At 39.9% G+C, this 20,022-nt stretch overlaps 1 protein-coding gene across 14 annotated transcripts in view; it reads right to left on the reverse strand.

Moving 5' to 3' along the window:
* Positions 1–20,022, reverse strand: part of magi2a (membrane associated guanylate kinase, WW and PDZ domain containing 2a) — a 246,757-nt gene that overhangs the window by 146,826 nt on the left and 79,909 nt on the right. For 12 of the 14 annotated variants that reach the window (XM_078941916.1, XM_078941915.1, XM_078941914.1 and 9 more), the window contains exon 2: positions 12,887–13,003. In XM_078941916.1, coding sequence (XP_078798042.1) covers positions 12,887–13,003 — 117 coding nt within the window. Of the gene's footprint in view, positions 1–12,886; positions 13,004–13,081; positions 13,199–14,103; positions 14,381–20,022 lie in introns of those variants that run through there. The other 2 variants (XM_078941918.1, XM_078941919.1) reach the window with 2 other exon arrangements.

Below are 20,022 nucleotides of genomic sequence, written 5' to 3' on the forward strand. Positions count from 1 at the left end.
AGTGATGTGTCCTTTAAGCCACAAAGGCTCTGGCCATGAATATTAAGACTGCAGGTTGAGAGTCCCCAAGCTGTGCAGTGAGCTGAAGCAAACACACTTGTCTGTCCTCGGTTTGCCGGCGCTGAACTGCACTAACAGCCATGAAAGGATGGACGAAGTTTGATTGACATCCCATATGAAACGAAGGGCAGTTCTTATTCTTTTTAAACAGAGATATTATGGGTTTCATTTTTTAATTGCCTTCTATTTTAAGAGACATTATCTGAATGAATGTCAAAGAACACTGTTGTCAAATGTTTGGATATTTAGTCATATCTTCAAAAGCTGTGTGTGTTTAATATGCAAACATGAATATTTGACCATAAAACTTTGAGATTCTACATGTCAAAGCAGCATGGACTGTCCTTCACCTGCAATGGGATTTAACCATTTAAACTGTAGATACAATTTAACTCTACAAGTCATTTTTTGTGTCTCAATTGTAGAAATATTTTAGAAGTTGGTAAGCTTTTAAAGGGCTTACACTCAAAAAAACACAAGCTAGTTTTTAAGTATTAAGTCTAGCTATGTGTCTAAGTCAGTGTTTTTCAACCAGTGTGCCGCGGCACACTAGTGTGCCGTGGGAGATGGTCAAGTGTGCCGTGGGAAATTGCCCTCATTCACTGATCTAAAAACATTTTCCATCTCCAGGAAATCAGCTCTGTGTTCATCCAAACAGGCCCTGATAAAACACTGAGTAGTTAGGAATATAAAAGATCTTAAAATTACTTTTTCTTTGTGTTTATTTAATTCTATTAAAGAAATTTTGATAAGAATCACGGTACCGCGATATAGCTGCAGCTATAACTGTGTAAGGTCCCGCCACTTTAACTGTCTCCGCCAATCATTCTTGAAGGCTTAATCACATGTCATCAGTCTGACCAATCAGAAGTGGTTGAAGTGGCCTTCACTTCCTTGTTCTTAATTCTGCTGATAAAGTCGCTCAGTTCTAACAAAAATACCAGCTAAAGCTCGTCTGGTGGTTCATCTCTTAGAAAAAAACAGCCGCAACTTCCTGCTTTTTCTGCCACAATTATCACAAAAATCCACGTGAGCTTGCGGGGGGGGGGGGGGGGGGGGGGGGGGGGGCTGTCGATCAATACAGACCATGAATTTCTGCTCTTTTTTTTTTTTTTGGATGCTGGTGTGCCGCGGGATTTTTGTCAGGGTTAAAGTGTGCCGTGGCTCAAAAAAGGTTGAAAAACACTGGTCTAAGTAATATATATGGTAGGTAGAACCTCTTTCACCCTTGAAAGATCTGAGTTTAACCCTTTACCAACAGAACTTAAAGCTCCAGTGTCGACGTTCTTTGAACTAATGATCGTTTAGGCAATTCATATAAAATTCATATAAAATCAGCAGAGTCTGAAGCAGAGAAAAATCCACTTTGCAAAGTGGCTTTACTCCACTGAAATTAGGTTAATCGTGTAAACAGGCTAAGAGTTATAGTAGCATAGAGTGTGTGTTATTTCCTGTGGCCTGGGACAGCTCCGGTATTAAAGAGTTAACAAAAAGTTCATTTTTTCAAAGAAACTGGAGTAGGCTGCAGTTCCCCGATTCACCACTAGAGGCTTGTTGCACAAGCAAATCAGGATTCTGAAAACAGACAGATAAACTCTCCCCCTGATTCTATTTTGGATATATCGCAGACAAAGGGGTGCATTCTATGATAACTTTTTTTTTTCACCTCAAACTAGCACAGGGCAGGTTTCTTTTGAAAAATGGATCCACCACGGTTTGCTTATGTCATACTTGGCCAAAGTGGTAACTGCAGAGCAAAAAGAAAACTACGTTGAATCTGTAATAAATACAACATTATCTACTCATGTCTTACAAAATTAATGTTGAACATATTAGCTCACCTTTGGCATTTCACCTCTGTCCAATATGTTATTGAAGTGTTGTCCAAAAGGGGTTTGGAAAAAGTGGTAAGCCTCAACCAGACTGAAAGGCTGCTGCGTGTTAACTCACTGAAAAGTGGAGGACAGTTTCTTTAAAACTAAACAGTAATTTTAGGAACCCAAACAGCTGTTTTGGATCTGAGCACACTTTGCTGTAGGTTTGAAAGAGGAACCTATTTAAATGAACTGAGCGTCCTTTAATGAACTCTCCAAATCACTCTCCTGGTGGATTTGTAGATAAAAAAGAAGGATTTCACAAGTTTTGGTGATATTTTTTAGTTCAATACAAAGTTTTCCGTCACTTTTTAGCAGTTATTGTGAGCCCCTAGCAGGTATGGGGGGCTGTACCTTTAGAGGGCCCCTGGTTAGCAACTTGTAGACAAGGAGCCCAGACAATCCATAATCCTGCCATGACCACAACCCCCCCCCCACCCCCCCCAAAGACACTAAAGAGCTCCTATGGCGTTTCACGGCTGCCATTAATTGAATGAGCGCAAAGATAACTGAGTGACTGTATTCAGGAACTGAGTGAGCGTAAAGCCATGAAACGCCATAAGCTCCCAAGTTTAGTCTTTTACAAACATTTTCAACCAGAATAAGCTCATTTTTGCTTAAGCTGTCAGGATAATACCAGCCATTATGAACACAATTCAGTGAGTCAAGGTCTATTTTCAGTCACCTACCCATGCCAGGTTTGATTATCTGCAGCCTCCAAGTAAAAGAAACTGTCATTTGGAACCATTATCCTCCACAAACGGTTACCCTCCACAAGTCAGAACAGCAAAACGCTAAACTAAAAGTCATGCCCGTTTCACGAAGGCACCGTTTATGACTCAGGAATCGGTGAATATTCCCCACGGTCCAGCTGCCTCACGCTTACGCCTTAAACCAATTATTTAAGTATTTTTGTTTGCATGAGTGTGAGTCACTAAGCAGCGTTTAGTCTTTTGTAAATTGTCTGTTGAATGTTTAAAAAAAGCTGTACATGAGCAGCATCACTGACATGCACAAAAATCAGCAACAAATCATGAAAACACTTGCCATAACTCTGTTTTTAATTTGGTGGCTTCTTTCTAACTCTCAAACAGCAAAATTTAAAGATTTTTCTTTGTTTTTGAATTTATTTCACATATGAGGCACACCGAGCTTTAAGGTACATTAAGCAACAATAGTGAGAGATAAGTGGGTCAGACTTTAAGAACTGCGTTCACAGAACTTGTTTGTAACACTACATGTAAGAAGTGTTAACCTCGTTAATCCCTGTAACTCCAAACCTAGTTAGCAACACGTAAAAAAAACACAGACTGATACCACGAAAAACAGACGTTACTGTGACTACGCTAACCCCCAACCTTGTTAGTAACACATAAAAAAAAAACACAGTCTGACACCGCTAAATGTTAGCCGTATTTGAGTAGTTACAATATCATACTTTGTTTGCAACTCCACAAAAAAAACAGCATTTTGACACAGCGTGGCTCTCAAAATCGCTTCGACATCAGTAAGCACAACCACATACGAGGAAAACTTGCGATATTAGTGATCAATATTGCGATATGACGATATAACTTGCGGTGCATGAAAACAGCAAAACAACCAAAAACATTGTTTTTCCATTTTACCGAACAGTTTAAAAATTGTACTCCAAATGACCCTCGTCTACATCTAAAATAAAAGGGCTCCATCCTATTGGTCAAATGCATAAATGGGTTTAATTGATTTGTCAAATACTTCGAGCTGCCATAAGATGGTTTTAAGGTATTTAATGCAATTTTCTCTGTCTTTTGCGATATGCGTATTGCACAGTTTGATATTGCAATAACGATAAATTTGTGAATTATTGTGCAGGTCTAACTAGTTATAAGTAAGGGTTAATGGCCCACGAAGTGTGCATTATCACTTTTTAACCTACGCCGTGGAAGCCTTTATCACTAAAAAGTGATGATGTACACTTCGTGGACCATTAACCCGCTTATACCATGGTCACTTACAAAAGAAATAAATATTAACCAGTTTTTAGTCCTTAATTCTTGTTTTAATTTTCCGATTTGGATCGCTTTTTTCACGAAAAGCAGACTATTTGTCACGCGCGGTCAAGATTCTGCGATATAAAGCGATATATGTATGCTGATTGTCCCCATGGGTTAGATAAAGCATCAGTTCAGAGAGAAAGTTCATCTCTTGCTGGTTGTTTTGTCCAGATGATGAAGATAAAGTTTGTTTTAGACAAGCCAGCGCAGTGATTTTGAACATTTATGATATGTGACCGGAACTACTTTTTTAGGCGTGGTATATCACGGTGGTATATCACTTTTTAATCCACACCCAGCAGCCAATCAGAATAGAGTATTCACCTGGACCATGGTATAATCTATATTTAAAGCACTCCCGATGACAAACCACATTGTTTTTTGAAAAAATGAAGGCTTTTAGGTTTGCCTTATAGTCCTGAAAATACAGTAACACACCCACGTCTATCTTAGTATCTTATTTATTGGTTTGGACCAGCCTGTGCACCCAGTCACTCTGAGTTCTTAGCAAACACAGAATCAGCATCCACACACTATGCAGAAGTCGCATATTAAAAAAAGCAAAGAAAACTGTCTGTTTGGAGTTATGAAGCACGTGTAGGATTCATCTTGGACATGATGTCATCATAAATTTGATGATTGCACAGCTTATGGATTTTTCGGTTTGACACGTTTGGGGGGGGGGGGGGGGTGTTTATAATGGAGACAAATTACGAGCAGGCATCACACCTGTCCCCTTTGTGTCTGCAGGCCGCATCTGGCATGGAGCGTCGAGCGCTGAGTCACGCTCGCCATCCGGCAAATCCACATCTGTGTCTCGCCTTGTCAGTCAGCTACCCCCACCTTCACCTCCGACCCCCACGCACAAACGCACACCTTTAAATTCAGGAGCGTCGGAGCCACATTCCCAACACACTGCACGGCCGGTGCCGCCGGACCTTTTCTAAGAGGTCGATGGAGGGGGGGGGGGCGCTAAGACTTTTAAGAGACGAGCCTTTGACTCAGACTGGGTAGAGGGAATGGTAACCATGGAAACCCCGCCGTGCCTGCAATGAGTCGATGAGCGAGTGAGAAGCGGAAATAGAAAGCAGAGTAAACGGAGGGATGAGGGAAAGCAAGGCGCTGACCACAGGTGTTTGTCAGATCTCTGCAGGAAACTAACAGAAATAAATAAATGAAGAGAGCGACGTCTCCTTAAGACAACCTTTAAATCCGTCTCTGACTCAGGTGTGATCCTTAACCAGGCTAACCCTTCTGCTTTATACCGGCACAGGTGCAATCGAAAATGAAGAGGTCCTTTTAAGATCCTGATTACTCTGCTCTTCCATTAACCAAAACGCACACTAACAAATAAATGTCAAGTCAATATTTAAAACCAACATTTGTAACAAGCCGGAAGCCAGAAATGCTGAGATGTTTCGCAGCAAGGAGGTCATAGTGAGCATCTGTGAGCAGAGACACGGAGCACAGTTCACCCTCTCATTTATCCAGATCGTACATAAATGCCACATTCCATACAGAAAGCTCTCTGAGTCCCCGTCAACTTAAAAGCCTTAGAGCTACTCCCTGTTTGTAAAAGTAAAAGCTCAACATCCATCCTTGTCTTCATAAACCTTAGATCTTCTTTGCTAAATTTACCGGGACGGTTTCTTAAATGGGTCCGCCTTCCATTAAGGCTGTAGAGGTAAAGCAACCACTCAAGTCCCCCATTCTGCCTTAACACGACAGAAAGCCACTCAATAAATGTCACGGTGAGAAGAAGTCCTTGAAAACATTTACCTTCTCCAGGATATCAGCTCTGTGTTCATCCAAACAGGCCCTGATGAAACACTAAGTGGTTATGAATATGAAAGATCATAAAATACTTTTTTCTTTGTGTTTATTTGATTCTATTAAAAACATTTTGATAAGAATGAAGGTACCGCGTGAGATCCGGTATTAGACTGTGGAACAAGTGAACAAAACAATGAAGCTCAGAGGAGAGAGTCTGTCTGCCATCACTCCATCTCCCATGATGCATTGTGTTAAAGTGACAACATCTCTGCGCTACAATGAGTCTTCCCTGTTAAACGTCTTGAAACCACAACGAACACACATCAAACAGTTTTTAAATCTTCTTGATGAAATCAGAGGTCAACAGTTTAGTTCTCCTTCAAGGTTTGTGTTTATTAACAGCCAAACATCCCAGAGTTTAGTCCAAGTCATCTGGATTATTTTAGATGTTAAATTTAAGAAGAAGTAAAACAGCATTTAAGTAACAGGATTGTGGCCAACAGACACAATTACACTAAATTTAAACAATTTAATCATCTAAAAAGAAATAAAACATTTTTGATGAAGTTTTCAAAGACTTCATTTTTGATTAGGACAAAAGAAAAACTAATAAAACTTCAACATGTTCACTTTTTGTGTAGCTACAGAAAAAAAATATGTTAGTTTTTTGTGTGTAAATTTATCAAACATATTGGGATCATACAATTGCTCAAAAAAATTACAGTTGCCTTTGATAACATTGAAACAAATATAAAAAAAATAAATCACAATTTAGAAAGAATATATTTGTTTTTCTGTGAGGTTACAAAATATTGCATGTTAATAAACTGGAGGAAAAAACAACTACCAGGGTAAAATTCCAAATAATTTAGTTGAAAATTATTATGGAAAACTTAACTTTTCTTACAACTTTTAGAAAAAAGCAGCTGCAACTTTCAGCTTTTTCTGCCACACTTATCACAAAAATGCATGTGAGATCATGGAGGGAGTGTACATCAATACAGACCATAGAGTTTCGCCTCTTTTAATGTTTTGGATGCTGGTGTGCGGCGGGATTTTTGACGAGGATAAAGTTTGCCGTGGCTCTAAAAAGGTTGAAAAACACTGGATTAAAGCACTGACAGGACCCACTAAATGTGCAGATAAAATGAGACTTTTCTGAATAAAAACATCTTGACCCGAGTTCAAAACACTTAACGGTGTTGATCTGAAGCAGCGACAAAAAAAAAAAAAATCAGATAAAAGGCCAGATCTCTGCTTTTCTAGCAGCTTTTTGAAATATTGAAAAGAAATTTTTATTTTTAGACTTTAAGGATCCGGCAGAAGACTACAAAGTTATGATGTCAGCGATAGAAGTCAGAGACTAACAACTAAAAATAAACATTTAAATCAATGTCATTGGAAATCAATGTCAAGAGGACAACAGAGGAGTTGTGCATGTATGTTTACTGGCTCCGGCGATTTCAAATCATTTCATCAAGTTTTTATCAAAAACGCAGAAAAAGAGTTTAACTAAACGAGAGGCGATGAAAAAATAAATGATTGTTCTAGGTCTGAAACCTAACAAGAATTGTTATAAGATGATACAAAAACCAAAGACAAAGTCCTGAACCTGAAGGATCCAGATAAATAACATCCAAAAATGAACCGTTTGACTCTTTTTCTGACTCCTAAGAGTCTGAGAGATTTAAACGCACATATATTTTATATGAGCTGTCAGTGCTTTATATTCATTTCCTCTCAGCAATATTTCTCAGTAAAATGTATCTTTTTTTTTGTTTGTTTCCTCTTGTGTTTTCATGGAGCTGGTTTTTGCTTTCTGTGTTGGATTTCTTCTGTTTTGAGTCTTCACAACTGCTCATGAAGACTTTTCTGCCGCTGAGGGAGATCTTTAGGGGTCGGTTCAAACACATGTCATTTAAGAAACTTTTTTCCTTTTTATTAACCACCTAAAACCAGACAGCTGGTTTATTTTGAAGGTTGTCATATTTACACTGTGGAAAGAATCTGGGAAAACCAGGGAAAATTAGGAAAAAGGAATAAAAAGAAAAGGAATATAGTATTTTATCTCATAGGCTCATTTGAGACATTATCATCAAATATTTTTTAATATTATTTTTTACTGACAATCTTATTTTGACTTTAAAACAGACAAAGAAAGCTTCATATCATGTATTTTCTCAACCATTTTCTAAGAATCTTGAGGCTGAAGTATTTGAAAATATCTTAACTTGATGCTTGTTTAAGATTAACCAATATTTAATCATAAAGACACTTGGCTGCCGTTTTAGGAGGTCCCGCCCCTTCAAGAAAAAAACCATTGGGGAATAAAAAAGAGATGATCCTTAGTGGATGGAATTCAGGAAAAATAAAGGTGCAGATACTTTATTATTCACAGATTGTCTCCGTCCCCCCACTTGCTTGTTACTTAGTGCTTTTTTGTGTCCGTTGAGAGTAAGTGGAAAAGGAAAAAGCTGTGTGGAGAACTGAGGAAAACCAGGAAAGGGAGGATTCAAAACAGGGGTGTGGAAAGACTTTTTTTGAGGGAAACTAAAACCGAATCCAGATAAGTGTGTTTTTATTTTCTTTTAATAGAGATTTTCTGTGTTTGCACAAGAAGAAAACAAGATGCGTACCTGTATAACTATTCCTTTCGTTGACCTTTTAGTTATCAGCTCCAAATGTCAGTGCTCGATTATGAAATCAAACGGGGTTCAAACATTTCAAAACCCTTTTTCCCCAGAGTCTAAGAATCTCTCTCCTTAATTGGCGTCTTCTTCAGTTCAATTTCATTTAAATGATTCCCCCTCCTCGCAGAGCGCCGCATCCTGTCCGGGCTAAACACACTCGTCTGCCTCAAGGGCGTGTGGACCACGGCCACGACCATGGTTCAGGCTATTAACGCTCTGACCTTGGGTTTCAACCAGCCAATCTGCCCGTTCCGCACCAGGCTCAGCTCCGCCCTTGTCGGCTCAGCTCCCACTATCGGGATGAGTGGCGGCAACTCTCCTCACATCAAGCCCATCAGCCTCCGCTCCTGAGAGAAATGTCTTGTCTCCACCGCTCAAAGGTGGTGTTTAAAATTGCTTTGATGAACTACTTGGCATCCATTACCTTCAGCTTCCTTGTCACTGAGTGCCTTTGTATTTTTCTGTAGTAATTTATCACAGCGATCATCAATGAAGTTTGTTCTTTTTAAACTTCCATCTAACCAAAAATGTGAACGCTTAAATGGTTGAGATGCTGCTCCAGGATCCGACAGGGGATGGACCCTACACTAGCTGGAGATTCCTGTCTGCGTCAACACTTGTAATATTGATGTGGGGTATATTTAACAATGGGAAGCTACCATATGCCACAGGATAACTTCCGGATTGAAACTTGTTTAAAATTAAAAGAAACATTAAAAAATAAAATACTGGAGCTAAATAAATTCTCCAGGTACCCAAAAGGTGGCTTTTTCCACTATATATATATATATATATATATATATATATATATATATATGTTTTTGTTCTGTGTTGATGCTTCAATTAAGCTAAATTTTGGAGCCAAAGTGTTTGAGGCAATTGTTTTCATAAGCGTCACTGGGTTAAAGGGCTGACAGCAGCTTCAAAAAAATCTACTTAGAATGGAGGAAAAACACATTTGTTTATGAAATTTAGAGTTTTTGTTAACATTTTGACTGTTAATCAGCTTTTTTAACAATCATTTGTGACCCAACAAGTGTCCTGAATCCTTTTCGGGGTCACTGGGATGCTGGAGCCTATCCCAACTACTGTTGGACAAAGGCGGGGGGGTACACCCTGGACAGGTTGCCAGTGTGTCGCAGGGCCATACGAACACGCACCGTCATGTTCACACCAGGAGACACTCAGAATCATCAGTTATCCAATGCAGCACGTTTTTGGACTGTGTGAAGAAACTGGAGTGAAAACATGCAAACTCCACACAGAACGCTGACCACTACGCCACCGTGCAGCCCCACCCAACAAGTGTCAGACTTGTTTGTCCACCCGTTTGCCCCTTTCAGGAAAAGCTACCTGTATTAGGAAGCTGGCACAGAACAAAGAAAAAACCAAAATGATCTGAAAATGGAGTTCTAGACTTGAATTAGTTCTGGTATTGAATTATGGATCTGGGCTGGACCAGCTTGTATTGCAGCTCAGCAACACCTCCAGTAGTGTTTTATTGAGTCAATTTATTCTTTTACATCTGTTCATTCAGACTCAGAAAACCAAGCCTGAGGGGATCAAGCGGCAGATCAAGAATGTATGAATCAATCTCACTGATTTCCACCCAAAGAATTGTGGGTTATTCTCCTTGAAACCATTAACGCTCAGTTCTCAGAAAACATTTTCACAGATATATAATCCTACAGATCAAAAAGTGATGCTCCATAGCTGAGTCACTGTGTTTACAGCATGGCAGAGTCAGCAGAGGAATTGTGAAGACCCGTTCACACGCCGCTTCGTTTATCACTTTTACCGCCTCACCAGGCGCTGCAGAGGCGCAAATATTTTTAAACGGGTTGTGGGAATCTTGTTAGCGCTGCTGCTTCACCCGGGTCAGGCTTTGATATGGAGCGAGTGGGACTGGATGGAGAAACAAAGGAATGAAGACGCATCACCCAAGAAAATAATAAACCAAAATCCAACAACAAAACGGCTATTAGAGCCTCATCAATGCACAAGTTAACCTTCGACTCTCTGTCCAGTCATCGATCTGTACTTTATAATCTCACTGCTGATTCTTTACCCACAATCCCTTCTGTCTGGCAATACCCCACAGACTTCTTTTGAGAAATAAACAGCTATTCCTCAATCATTTTATTTTTTTAACATGTTCTTGCTAATCCTACTTTTTTATATTATATTTTTCTGTAGTTCAAGTTATTCAAGTTATAAACTGACTAATCAGATGCTCCAATAAGTGGTAGGGGTGTGGACTTCCAACAAGCTCACTCCTGATTGGCTGGAGTGGTTCCCATAGAAGCAATAACTCAGACCGACTCTGACCAAACGCCACTTTTGGCGATTACTGATTCCGACATGGTGACTTCATTTGGTTGAAGCCGGAAGAAAAAAAATTTCCCACTCGCTCTGTCCAGGTCTAATATACAGTCGATGGTTCCGCATGAATGCAGGTTACAGAAAGGGAGTCACAGAAGTGGTGCCACCCGCTCCAGACCCGGTTTGAAAGAGGGTGGGATTCAGAGGAGAGTCCGCTGCTGCACTGACAGATCACCTTTTACTGTCAACAGCAGGAAGTGCCTCAATCTCCATCAACTCGCCATTAGGAAGCTTAGAAGTGAAAGTTTACTCTGAGAACACAAAAATCTGATAAAGAACTGGGATCAAGTTTAAAAAAACGAAATCATGGATCATTGGTTTAAAGCTCTTCACATCTCCTCTTTGATGGTTTGTAAAACACTTAGAGCTGCTCGCTCTTGTGAGCCCCTAAATGAGGCTAATAAGAGACAGAAGCTGCAGTCAACACTTGATTTTAAAGAGCTGGACTCCAGAGCAGACGGATTCCTGTTAAACCAACACTCCAGCAGCTAATCGATGCCACACAGACAGAGATTTGGACACTTCCACCCAACAGGAAACAAGGAATTCAAGGAAATCACACATTGCATACACACAAAAGATTTTTACCAAAATAATTAAATTTTCAATTAAAGCTTTCATTTTAAATTCCTTGAATTTGCTATAATGTCGGTTCTTCATCAGGATTTCCGGCTCTAAATTTCGGCCAAAAAGTTAAAAAGACAACTGGAAATCCCAATCCACAACCTAATAGCATAATTTAAGAAGCTTATGTTTGAACCTTTTAACCCTTTGATACAGGAGCTTTAGCTCAAGCGTCGACATTCTTTGAAGTGCCCCAAGTCTTCAACTGAGGACTCCTTCCTCCGCCGCACACATAATTCACGCAATTCCAGCAGATTGTAAAGCGAAGTGAAGCATTTTTGCGCGGATCAATCACTCAAACTTGTAAAAAAGAGCTTCTCATACTTGCGCAACATTAAGCGCTTTACAATTAAAAAAAAGCATCAAACAATAAATCAATCAATAAAAAAAGAGAAACCCAGCCCCCCCTTACCCACCCCTTCCCTCCATTAACACACACAAGCAATGACCCCACAGTCAATGAATACTTATAACATTCTAAAGGAAACTCAGGGATTAGCTCTGCTGTAAGGATGCAGTACTTTGGGAACCTCTTCATACTAGGAGCCAGCTCGGCCCCAGAAACATCGCCCAGCTGGACCAGGACAGCAACACTTTACATTAGCATGTGTGCAGAACTTGCATGCAAAGTGTGTACGGTCACTTTTTTCCGTGTTAGAATCCACTGGAATGGGGTTCATTGTGTAAACGGTCAAGGAGTTCTAGTCGATCAAAGAGCGTGTGTTTTCCGCGTTCTTTAAGTCTCACCGGCAACAACTTTGACGTCCCTCTTACTCTTTGTTTACATGATCACCTCCACGCAGAGAAAAGCAGCTTTGTACCATGATGCAACACTTTAATTAGTAAAGTGCGCAGATTTCTCTGCGTCCATTGGAGATTCCTTAACTGCGTAAACGGTAAGAGTTATGGTAGATCAGAGATCGTATGTTTTGTTTGTGCGGTGTCAGTTTTTTTACATATCGTAACTCTTCGACCGTTTACATTATATCCACAACGGATTCAGAGGACTCACGTTGATTGCATAAGCACCTCGTTACTGCAAAGTGCTCGTCTCTGCGTCCGAATCTGTTGGTATTTTGTTAGTTGTGTAAACGAAGTTCCGATAAGAAAAGACGTCAACACAGAAGCTAAAGCTCCGGTGTTAAAGGTTGAGCATTTTCAACTTATTCAGGAAAAACTCAATGGGATAAAAGTTCCTCCTAAGTGGAGATGTGGGAAATATTGGATTCTTGACAGGATGACCTTTTCTACTTCGATTTTCACAGTTCGATTATTCGTCTCCAACATCTCTACATTTATCAGGGCCGCACAAACAAACCGCGTGGCAGTAAATCTGCAGCTTTTGTTGGCCCCGGAGTCCAGGGTCTCGCGCCGACCGCTGCTCGGCTTTTATTGATAATCCAGTCTCGGCAAGGAAGAGAAAAAAATGTGGCTGAAAGGAACTCACAGGGGACGGTGCGCAGGTAGAGGTTGTCCCGGATGATCTGCTGCAGTTCGTGGTCCACCGATCCTTTCTGGAAGCGCAGGCTGAGGTAGTGATGCAGGTCTTTGTCTATCACGCCTCCTGGAGGGACAGAAATGTCAAAAAGTGAGGGAGGCTTTGGGTATATGTCACCTTAAGGGCCAAACAAAGAGCTCTCACATGATTCCAGCAGATAAATCTCTTCCTGCTCTTTTTAAGATGAAGTCGCAACAAGATTAGGATTAGGATGAATCCTTGTAAACAGCTGTTTGGATTCCCATAAATCCTCCAAACAAACATCCAGCACTAATTAGGAGACTTTCTCAGGACTCCACAGCGTTTTCACCTCATTTGTCTCATCTGAGACTTCTACCCTAAGACTTATTAGGTCCCCAGCATTCCTAGTGACAGGAATGGAATAGAACCAGTGACTCCGGATGACTCAGCAGGACAGGAAAGTGATGGAGTGAGGGATGCTGGAGGAAGCGGGCATGAGAGAAAAAAATGCTCCACCGCTCTATTCCTCCACAAGTATAATCACATTAGAAATGGAGGCAGATTTCAAACAGGCAGAGGGGGGGAGGTGGGGGTGGGGGGTGCTGCTCAATGATGTTACTTAAGGGATTCCTCACGACCGACGCACTTGTCAGCATTCTCCCTCATCTGCATGGAAGCAAAGGAAACGGAAAGACGGATGGAGACGGAAATAGAGAAAATATTACTTTAACCCTCCAAAAAAAAACACCCCCCCCTTCAGAAAATAAATAAACAAATAAATAAAACCTTTCTGCTTTAAAATACCCCCCCACACACACACACACACACACATATCAACCAAACACAAAAACAGACGCACTAGAAAATATTTTAAGCAAACACCGAGTTTGAAAGTTTTCCATCAAATTGATGACTTGATTTATTTAATGCACGTGGATGCACGCACACACGCACACACGCACGCACACACACACACACACACACACACACATAGAGGGAAGCAGCATGCATTAATTGTAGACTAATTCAAAGAGTGTTTCAGTCTAATCATGCAACCTGTACGGCGTCCTGCCTCTCTGTTGACGCTCTGAATCAATACATCCGGCTTTTTGCATTTGCATGAGAAAAGAGTCTGCATGCTGAAAAGGTGAGTGCACCCAAATTCACACAAACACACACACACCAATTAACACACTGAAAGGCACCTCTTGCGCAGACGGCGGCTGTGCAGCCATTGCAGAGAGTGAGGGTCCTCTTTCCTCTGTGATGCAAATAATCTCCACTGGATAGAGAAAAAAAAAACCTTCCGCCGGATCTTTGAAATCCCCCCCACTTCTCTCAGAAGTGCCCCGTCCCTCAGGTCCTCAACTCCGTCTGCCCGGCGCAGCAACTGCTCTCGCCTGTGACTGGATTCAGCTCTCTGCGCTCCACAGAGGAGAGACGAACGGGAGAGCGCCGCAGAACGAGAGGCTGCACGCCACTGAGAGGGAGGGAGGGAGGGAGGGAGAGGAGCAGAGGAGGAGAGGAAGGAGCCAACGTGAGAGTGAGGGAGCGCTGAGGCTCAGATCTGGATGTGGAGAGCCGCTGCACCGGGATGGCTCTGTCCTCCTGCATCCTCAGGTCCCCTAACGCCCCCTGACTGCAACGCAGAAAACTGCAGCCCCGTTGACCTGAGCTGCCGCGCAGTCACGACCTGCAACACGACCAGACCTAACATTTGTGCTGCTTTTGTGCCACACAGCAAGCCTCCTAATTAAGCCGCTGGCTCCGGGTGTGGACGCTCTCATCATTTTCCTGCTATCTGCTCAAACAGATTTTCCAATTATTGTCTTTTCTTCGTGTCCCTGGGCATTTATTCTCCCATATCTGTGTGTTTGAAGGCATGTTTGACGGCTCACTAATCAAGTGGGACTTTATTGGCAGCCAAATCCTCACGGAATTATCCTCCAAGAGATAAAATGACAGCAACATTCGGAAGTATTACAGATTTTCAGGATGTCCCGATCAGGACCAGAATCCATTGATTTTGAGAATCTGCAGACATTTTAAAAATGAACAAATTTACTGAACACATCCAGGTTTTCCCCTTGTTTTTATGTTATTAACCTTTTTTAATCATTTAGCAGGTAAAAGAGCATTTACCAAACAGTCAAGTAAAAAAATAAGTGCAAGTTTTGGTTCCATAAATGATTTGTGTATAACAAAACAACAAACATTCAGAAAAAAAGAAAAGAAGACAGTCTTCTCTTTCTACGTCACAGTTCATCTTTCCCGGTTTATCTCATTCTTTTAGAGCGATTATGCTGCCTTTTTTAAACGGTGCACCCTGTTCTGTGTCCTGATTGGCTAGAGACCTTGTCAATCAATCCCCGTCCCATGTCTCCTGTACAGAAACGTGGAGCTCTTCAGGTCAGAAATCTGATCGATGATCAGATCTTTGTTTTCATTCTAAGATCCTGGACCTAATTTCTATGAAGGTTTTAGAACTTAAACAAGAGAAAAGGGTGAAAATGTTCATGTCTGTGTGAGAAAAGTGTAGAAAGTGAGCAGTGGGGAGTTTAACTGCCATAAACGTCTGTAATCAGACACCGTGGATTTCACCAATCACAGTTATTTTTGAACGTAACTCCTACAATTAACGAGGGAACTCTGTCCTGGAGAAAAGGTAACGCAGATATAAGGTTAGCTGCAGCAGAAGACATAGAAATGAGCTTTTTTCATTATTACTGGATGGGAAACAGACGTGCAGGACACAGCACAGCTGCTCAAACTGTGAGACCTCAAAGTCTTTATTAGAATTATGACGGCAGAGGATCGATTATTGTTTTTTTTAAATGTATCAGTATATTTTTTTTATATTATATTTATTTGTTATTTGGTCATTGTTTTATTTCATAAATAATGTCATTTATTTTATTAAAAGCATCATGAATGAATGAAACTTTATTCATTTTACAACTCTTTGAAGGTACCAAAGGGCTTCACAATAAAAAAAAATGATCTAAAATGGGAACAAAAGTTTTAAACTAAGAACTCTAGAATATTCAGTTTTAGAATATAATTTTCAATCCAAATATTTTCATCTACATTCCATGTTCTATCATTCTCACTCCATGCATCTGCTCCTGGTCCGGCCCTTCTATCCAATTTTAGAACCCAATGTGGCCCCCCAGTTAAAATAATTGCCCACCCCTGCTTTAGTACCTTCAGATTTATTCTATTCAGATATATTCTCAAAGGTTAAAAATGACTTTCTTCCAAATTTTTTCAGTTTTAGTAGTTTTTAAGAGATTTTTGTTTAATCACTTTTTCCCAGAACTTGTACTTTGTAGACGGTCCCTTGGCAGTCTTCCCTTTCTCACTCTCTAATGTCACTATGTTTAATGCTTCTTTTTTTTTTTTTTATAAAAACATTTTCTTAAATGCCTTTGTAAGTCATTGTTTGGCTTCAGACAAACCGGTAGAGACATTTGCTGTCAGTTTTAAATCTTTATTAAATCTTAATCTGGAAACATCTTGCAGTAAAAAGTCATGATCCGTTCATGATCTGCAGACTTATTTATCTGTAATAATTAGCTTGAAATATGTAGCACTGATTATTATGAGAATAAAATAAAAATCCGATCCTTGAGTGAAACTGATTGGGCCCAATTTCTGATCACGTGATGGTATCGGAACATCCCTCCATGTTTTCTTTTAGAATAAACTACAAAATGTGTTTCTTTTGAAGTGTCTCTTAGACACATAAGGATGAACTTTTTCTCGCCCTGACTGTTAGCGCGGGATAACCTTCGTCACATTCTGGATTTCAGCTCAGTCTAAACTCTGACAATTTCACACTTCACCTGTTTTATTTTCAAACAAATCCCATCTTCTAAATCCCAACAGGGACTATTTCACATGACTGTTCAAGAAAAACTGGGTCCACAAATCATCCCCATTACTCAGAGAAAATGACTATTCACCATGAAAACAGAGAAAGGAACCAAAACCAGAAAATCAAAATTTTACTCAGTGAAAATTCCCCATGTTGGAGTCCATTTGCACACAATACTTCCTCTCCAAATTATAGATGAGCCTCCACTTGACAATCTATCTCTGCAAAGAGCAGCCTTCATCTGTTGGCTTCAGTTTTTCATGTTGTTTCTTCGGTCCTTTGCTTTGCTTTGGGATTGAGCTGTGATCAGACTCTCATTTGTCTTATCTTAGGAATTTAAATGAATGAATTTCATAAAAATTTAGGTTAAACATTACATTCAAGTCTGCCTAGTATTTCAGATTGAAATATAAATTAATTTAAACTTTATTTGTCATAAAAGCTTCACTAAAACGATTCTAACTCCAGATCAAAGGGACTGGCTTCCTGTTTGAAGTACAATGGGACCTCGCTCTATTGTGGTTCACATTCTGCAGCTTCTTTTTCAGTGCAATTTCTGCATCCTGATTGGCTGTAGACCCTTGTCAATCAACCTCCTCAGTGCCAGAGATATGGCACTTGTTTAATGTCTATAATCCTGGACTTATTTTTCCATGAAGGTTTGACTTTTGAGAGTCTGAGAAAAGTGTATTAAGTGTGTAGTGAGGAGTTTTACTGCCTTAAAATATCTCACCTATCATTGTTTCTTTTTAGAAAGGAAATTGAGGGAACGCTGGAGCTAAAGGTCAGGGGAGTTTACCTGTTAGCCTCAAGGTGGTTTAGTCCACAAAACGCCTGTCACCATTTTCTTTAATGTAGACCTAAGTCAACTTCCAGCCTGATTTCAAAACATTTTTCACCTTTAGATAAAAAAAAATATAAATTTTTTAATCTAGACCAATTGTTTTATTCATTAAGTTTTCAAAAGTGCCAAAAGAGGGGTGTGGCCTTTTTGTCTGACTGATGACCATTAACCCTTTAACACCGGAGAGGTCGCTGATGACACCTCAGACCTCACACGCTCTTTGGCACACACAAGCAACACGGATCAGCGGATTCTGACGCGGAATCAGCAGATTTAGGGGGGAAAAAAAGCGGAGAGCCGCTTTCTCCATGACAGAATCAGGTGATTGCGTAACACTTCACCACCGTTGAGTGTTTTATATCAGCGCACAGCTGATTTCCTTCGCTTCAGAATGTGCTGGAATGACATTAATCGCGTAAAGCACATGTGTCAAACTCAAGGCCCGCGGGCCAAATGTGGCCCTCCGTGTCATTTTATGTGGCCCTTAATTTCTTTAAAAAAAGAAAATTGGTGTGTATTTATTCATATCTAGGGGGAATCAGACTTAAAATATCAGATTGGACAACTATACATTAGGACTTAAACACTGTCCATTTAACCTAACCTGACAGAATCAAATTTAAAAGGATTTATGCTAGAATAACAAGCAAACATACTATGCAACTATAATTGTCAATTTAAAAAGTTATAAAAAATAAATGAGTTATTTAACATTAAGGAGTAGTTACATTTATTTTTCATTACATATAGTTACATGTATAAGTTATATGTGGCCCTTTGAGGAGAACCACTATGCTGATGTGGCCCTCGGTGGAAATGAGTTGACACCCCCGGTGTAAACGGTTAAAAAGTTACGGTAATCCAAAGAAAGTAAACACTGGAGCTAAAGCTCTGGTGTTAAAGGGTTAAATCTCTAACTAGTTTGCCCCACCATCATTTTCAGAACGGCTGATGACGTAAAACACAATACCCAAAGTCACATGGTCCTACATCGGTACCGCCAGAACCAAGATCTGTTCCAGAGCAAACCGTTCACCTGAGAAAACACAAATGCTTCAAAAATCAAATCCAAAAAAAGTTGGTATTTCCGTGGTGACACACGGAAAGTGTGTCTAATTTTACCTCACCGCTGTGGGTTCAGTCAGCGCGGTGAAAGATGACATTTTCATGTCAGGTTCTACAACTTTGACAGAGATGATGATTTAATGATGCAACTCTTACCCGACACCTCCAATGGGGAGAGGTGAGAAACAAGGAGAATAGAAATGAGACACAGAATTTAAAATAAGCCAGTATCTGAAGAAAATCCAGTCAATTAGTGAAGCAGCATAAAAGGTCGGGATGCATTTTGTAGACAACAAAGTCATTTTATTATTTTTGCCTTCTCCCTGACCTTAGAGGAGGAAGACACAGATTGAAGAACATGTTAGCATCACAGACTCATCTCTGAGCATTTCTGGTAAAGTACAAATGACTCCAACACAGGCGGGTAAAAGAAAATTGTTGTCTTTCTGCACAACAGAGTTCCCTATAAAAAAAACCCAGCAGGTGTCATGTAAATCTCCTGGGGGACAGAGAGAAAGAGCAGCCTGTGGAGAGCCCGAAAACAAGAGCATCTGCTTCTCCTGGGGGTACGGTGGTACTGTCTGCCAAAAAACACCAAAAAAAGGGACGGTTTTGAGGGAAAAGGGAGGTAATGGTCTTTGCAACTAAATCCCACTGATTTGAAACAGTCAGCTGAAGGTTCAGCAACCATTTGTTTCTAACTGCGTAATGTGTAGATACACTGAATTGTTCTTTAAAACTATGTGTTAGTTTTTATAATATAAAGATTAAAGAGTTTATAAACTGATTCATTTTACTGAAACAACTTTTAAAATAGTTTGCATTTTAAAATAAACATTTTTTTCTTTTCTAATCCTCTTTTTGTGCTTTTATTTTTAATTTATTTCCTTTTTCTACACAACTTAGGGTCTAATTAATTAAATTGTGTTTTTTTCTGGTCTTTTGCATTTGGAGTCTTGCTTTATATTTGTTCAGTGACTAATACAATTGTGCCTCTTATTATTTTTAACATCCTGTCCAAACCAGGACTATAGAGCTTTAAAAACCATTACATATGACCGGTACAACACAATCAATGCTTACTTCTTTGAGCCTTTACAGTTAAATGCAGTAAGTCACCATTTCTGACCACTTCGGTCAGAAAAGGAAATTACATAACTTTTTTTGTTGTTGTTGAATATTTGATTTAATCTTGAGAAATTGTAATGCGACCCATTCTGATGAAAATTGTGTTTTTGGCATTTTTTGGGCAATTTTTCTCATGTGGAGGACTTTTTTTGAGAGAAAATGAAGCTTAAAATTGCATTTCTGAGTATTTCTTTATTCAAATCATTACGA

The sequence above is a fragment of the Oryzias latipes genome, chromosome 23, assembly GCF_053564925.1.
Source record: "Oryzias latipes strain Hd-rR chromosome 23, Olatipes_Hd-rR_3.1".
NCBI lineage: Eukaryota > Metazoa > Chordata > Actinopteri > Beloniformes > Adrianichthyidae > Oryzias > Oryzias latipes.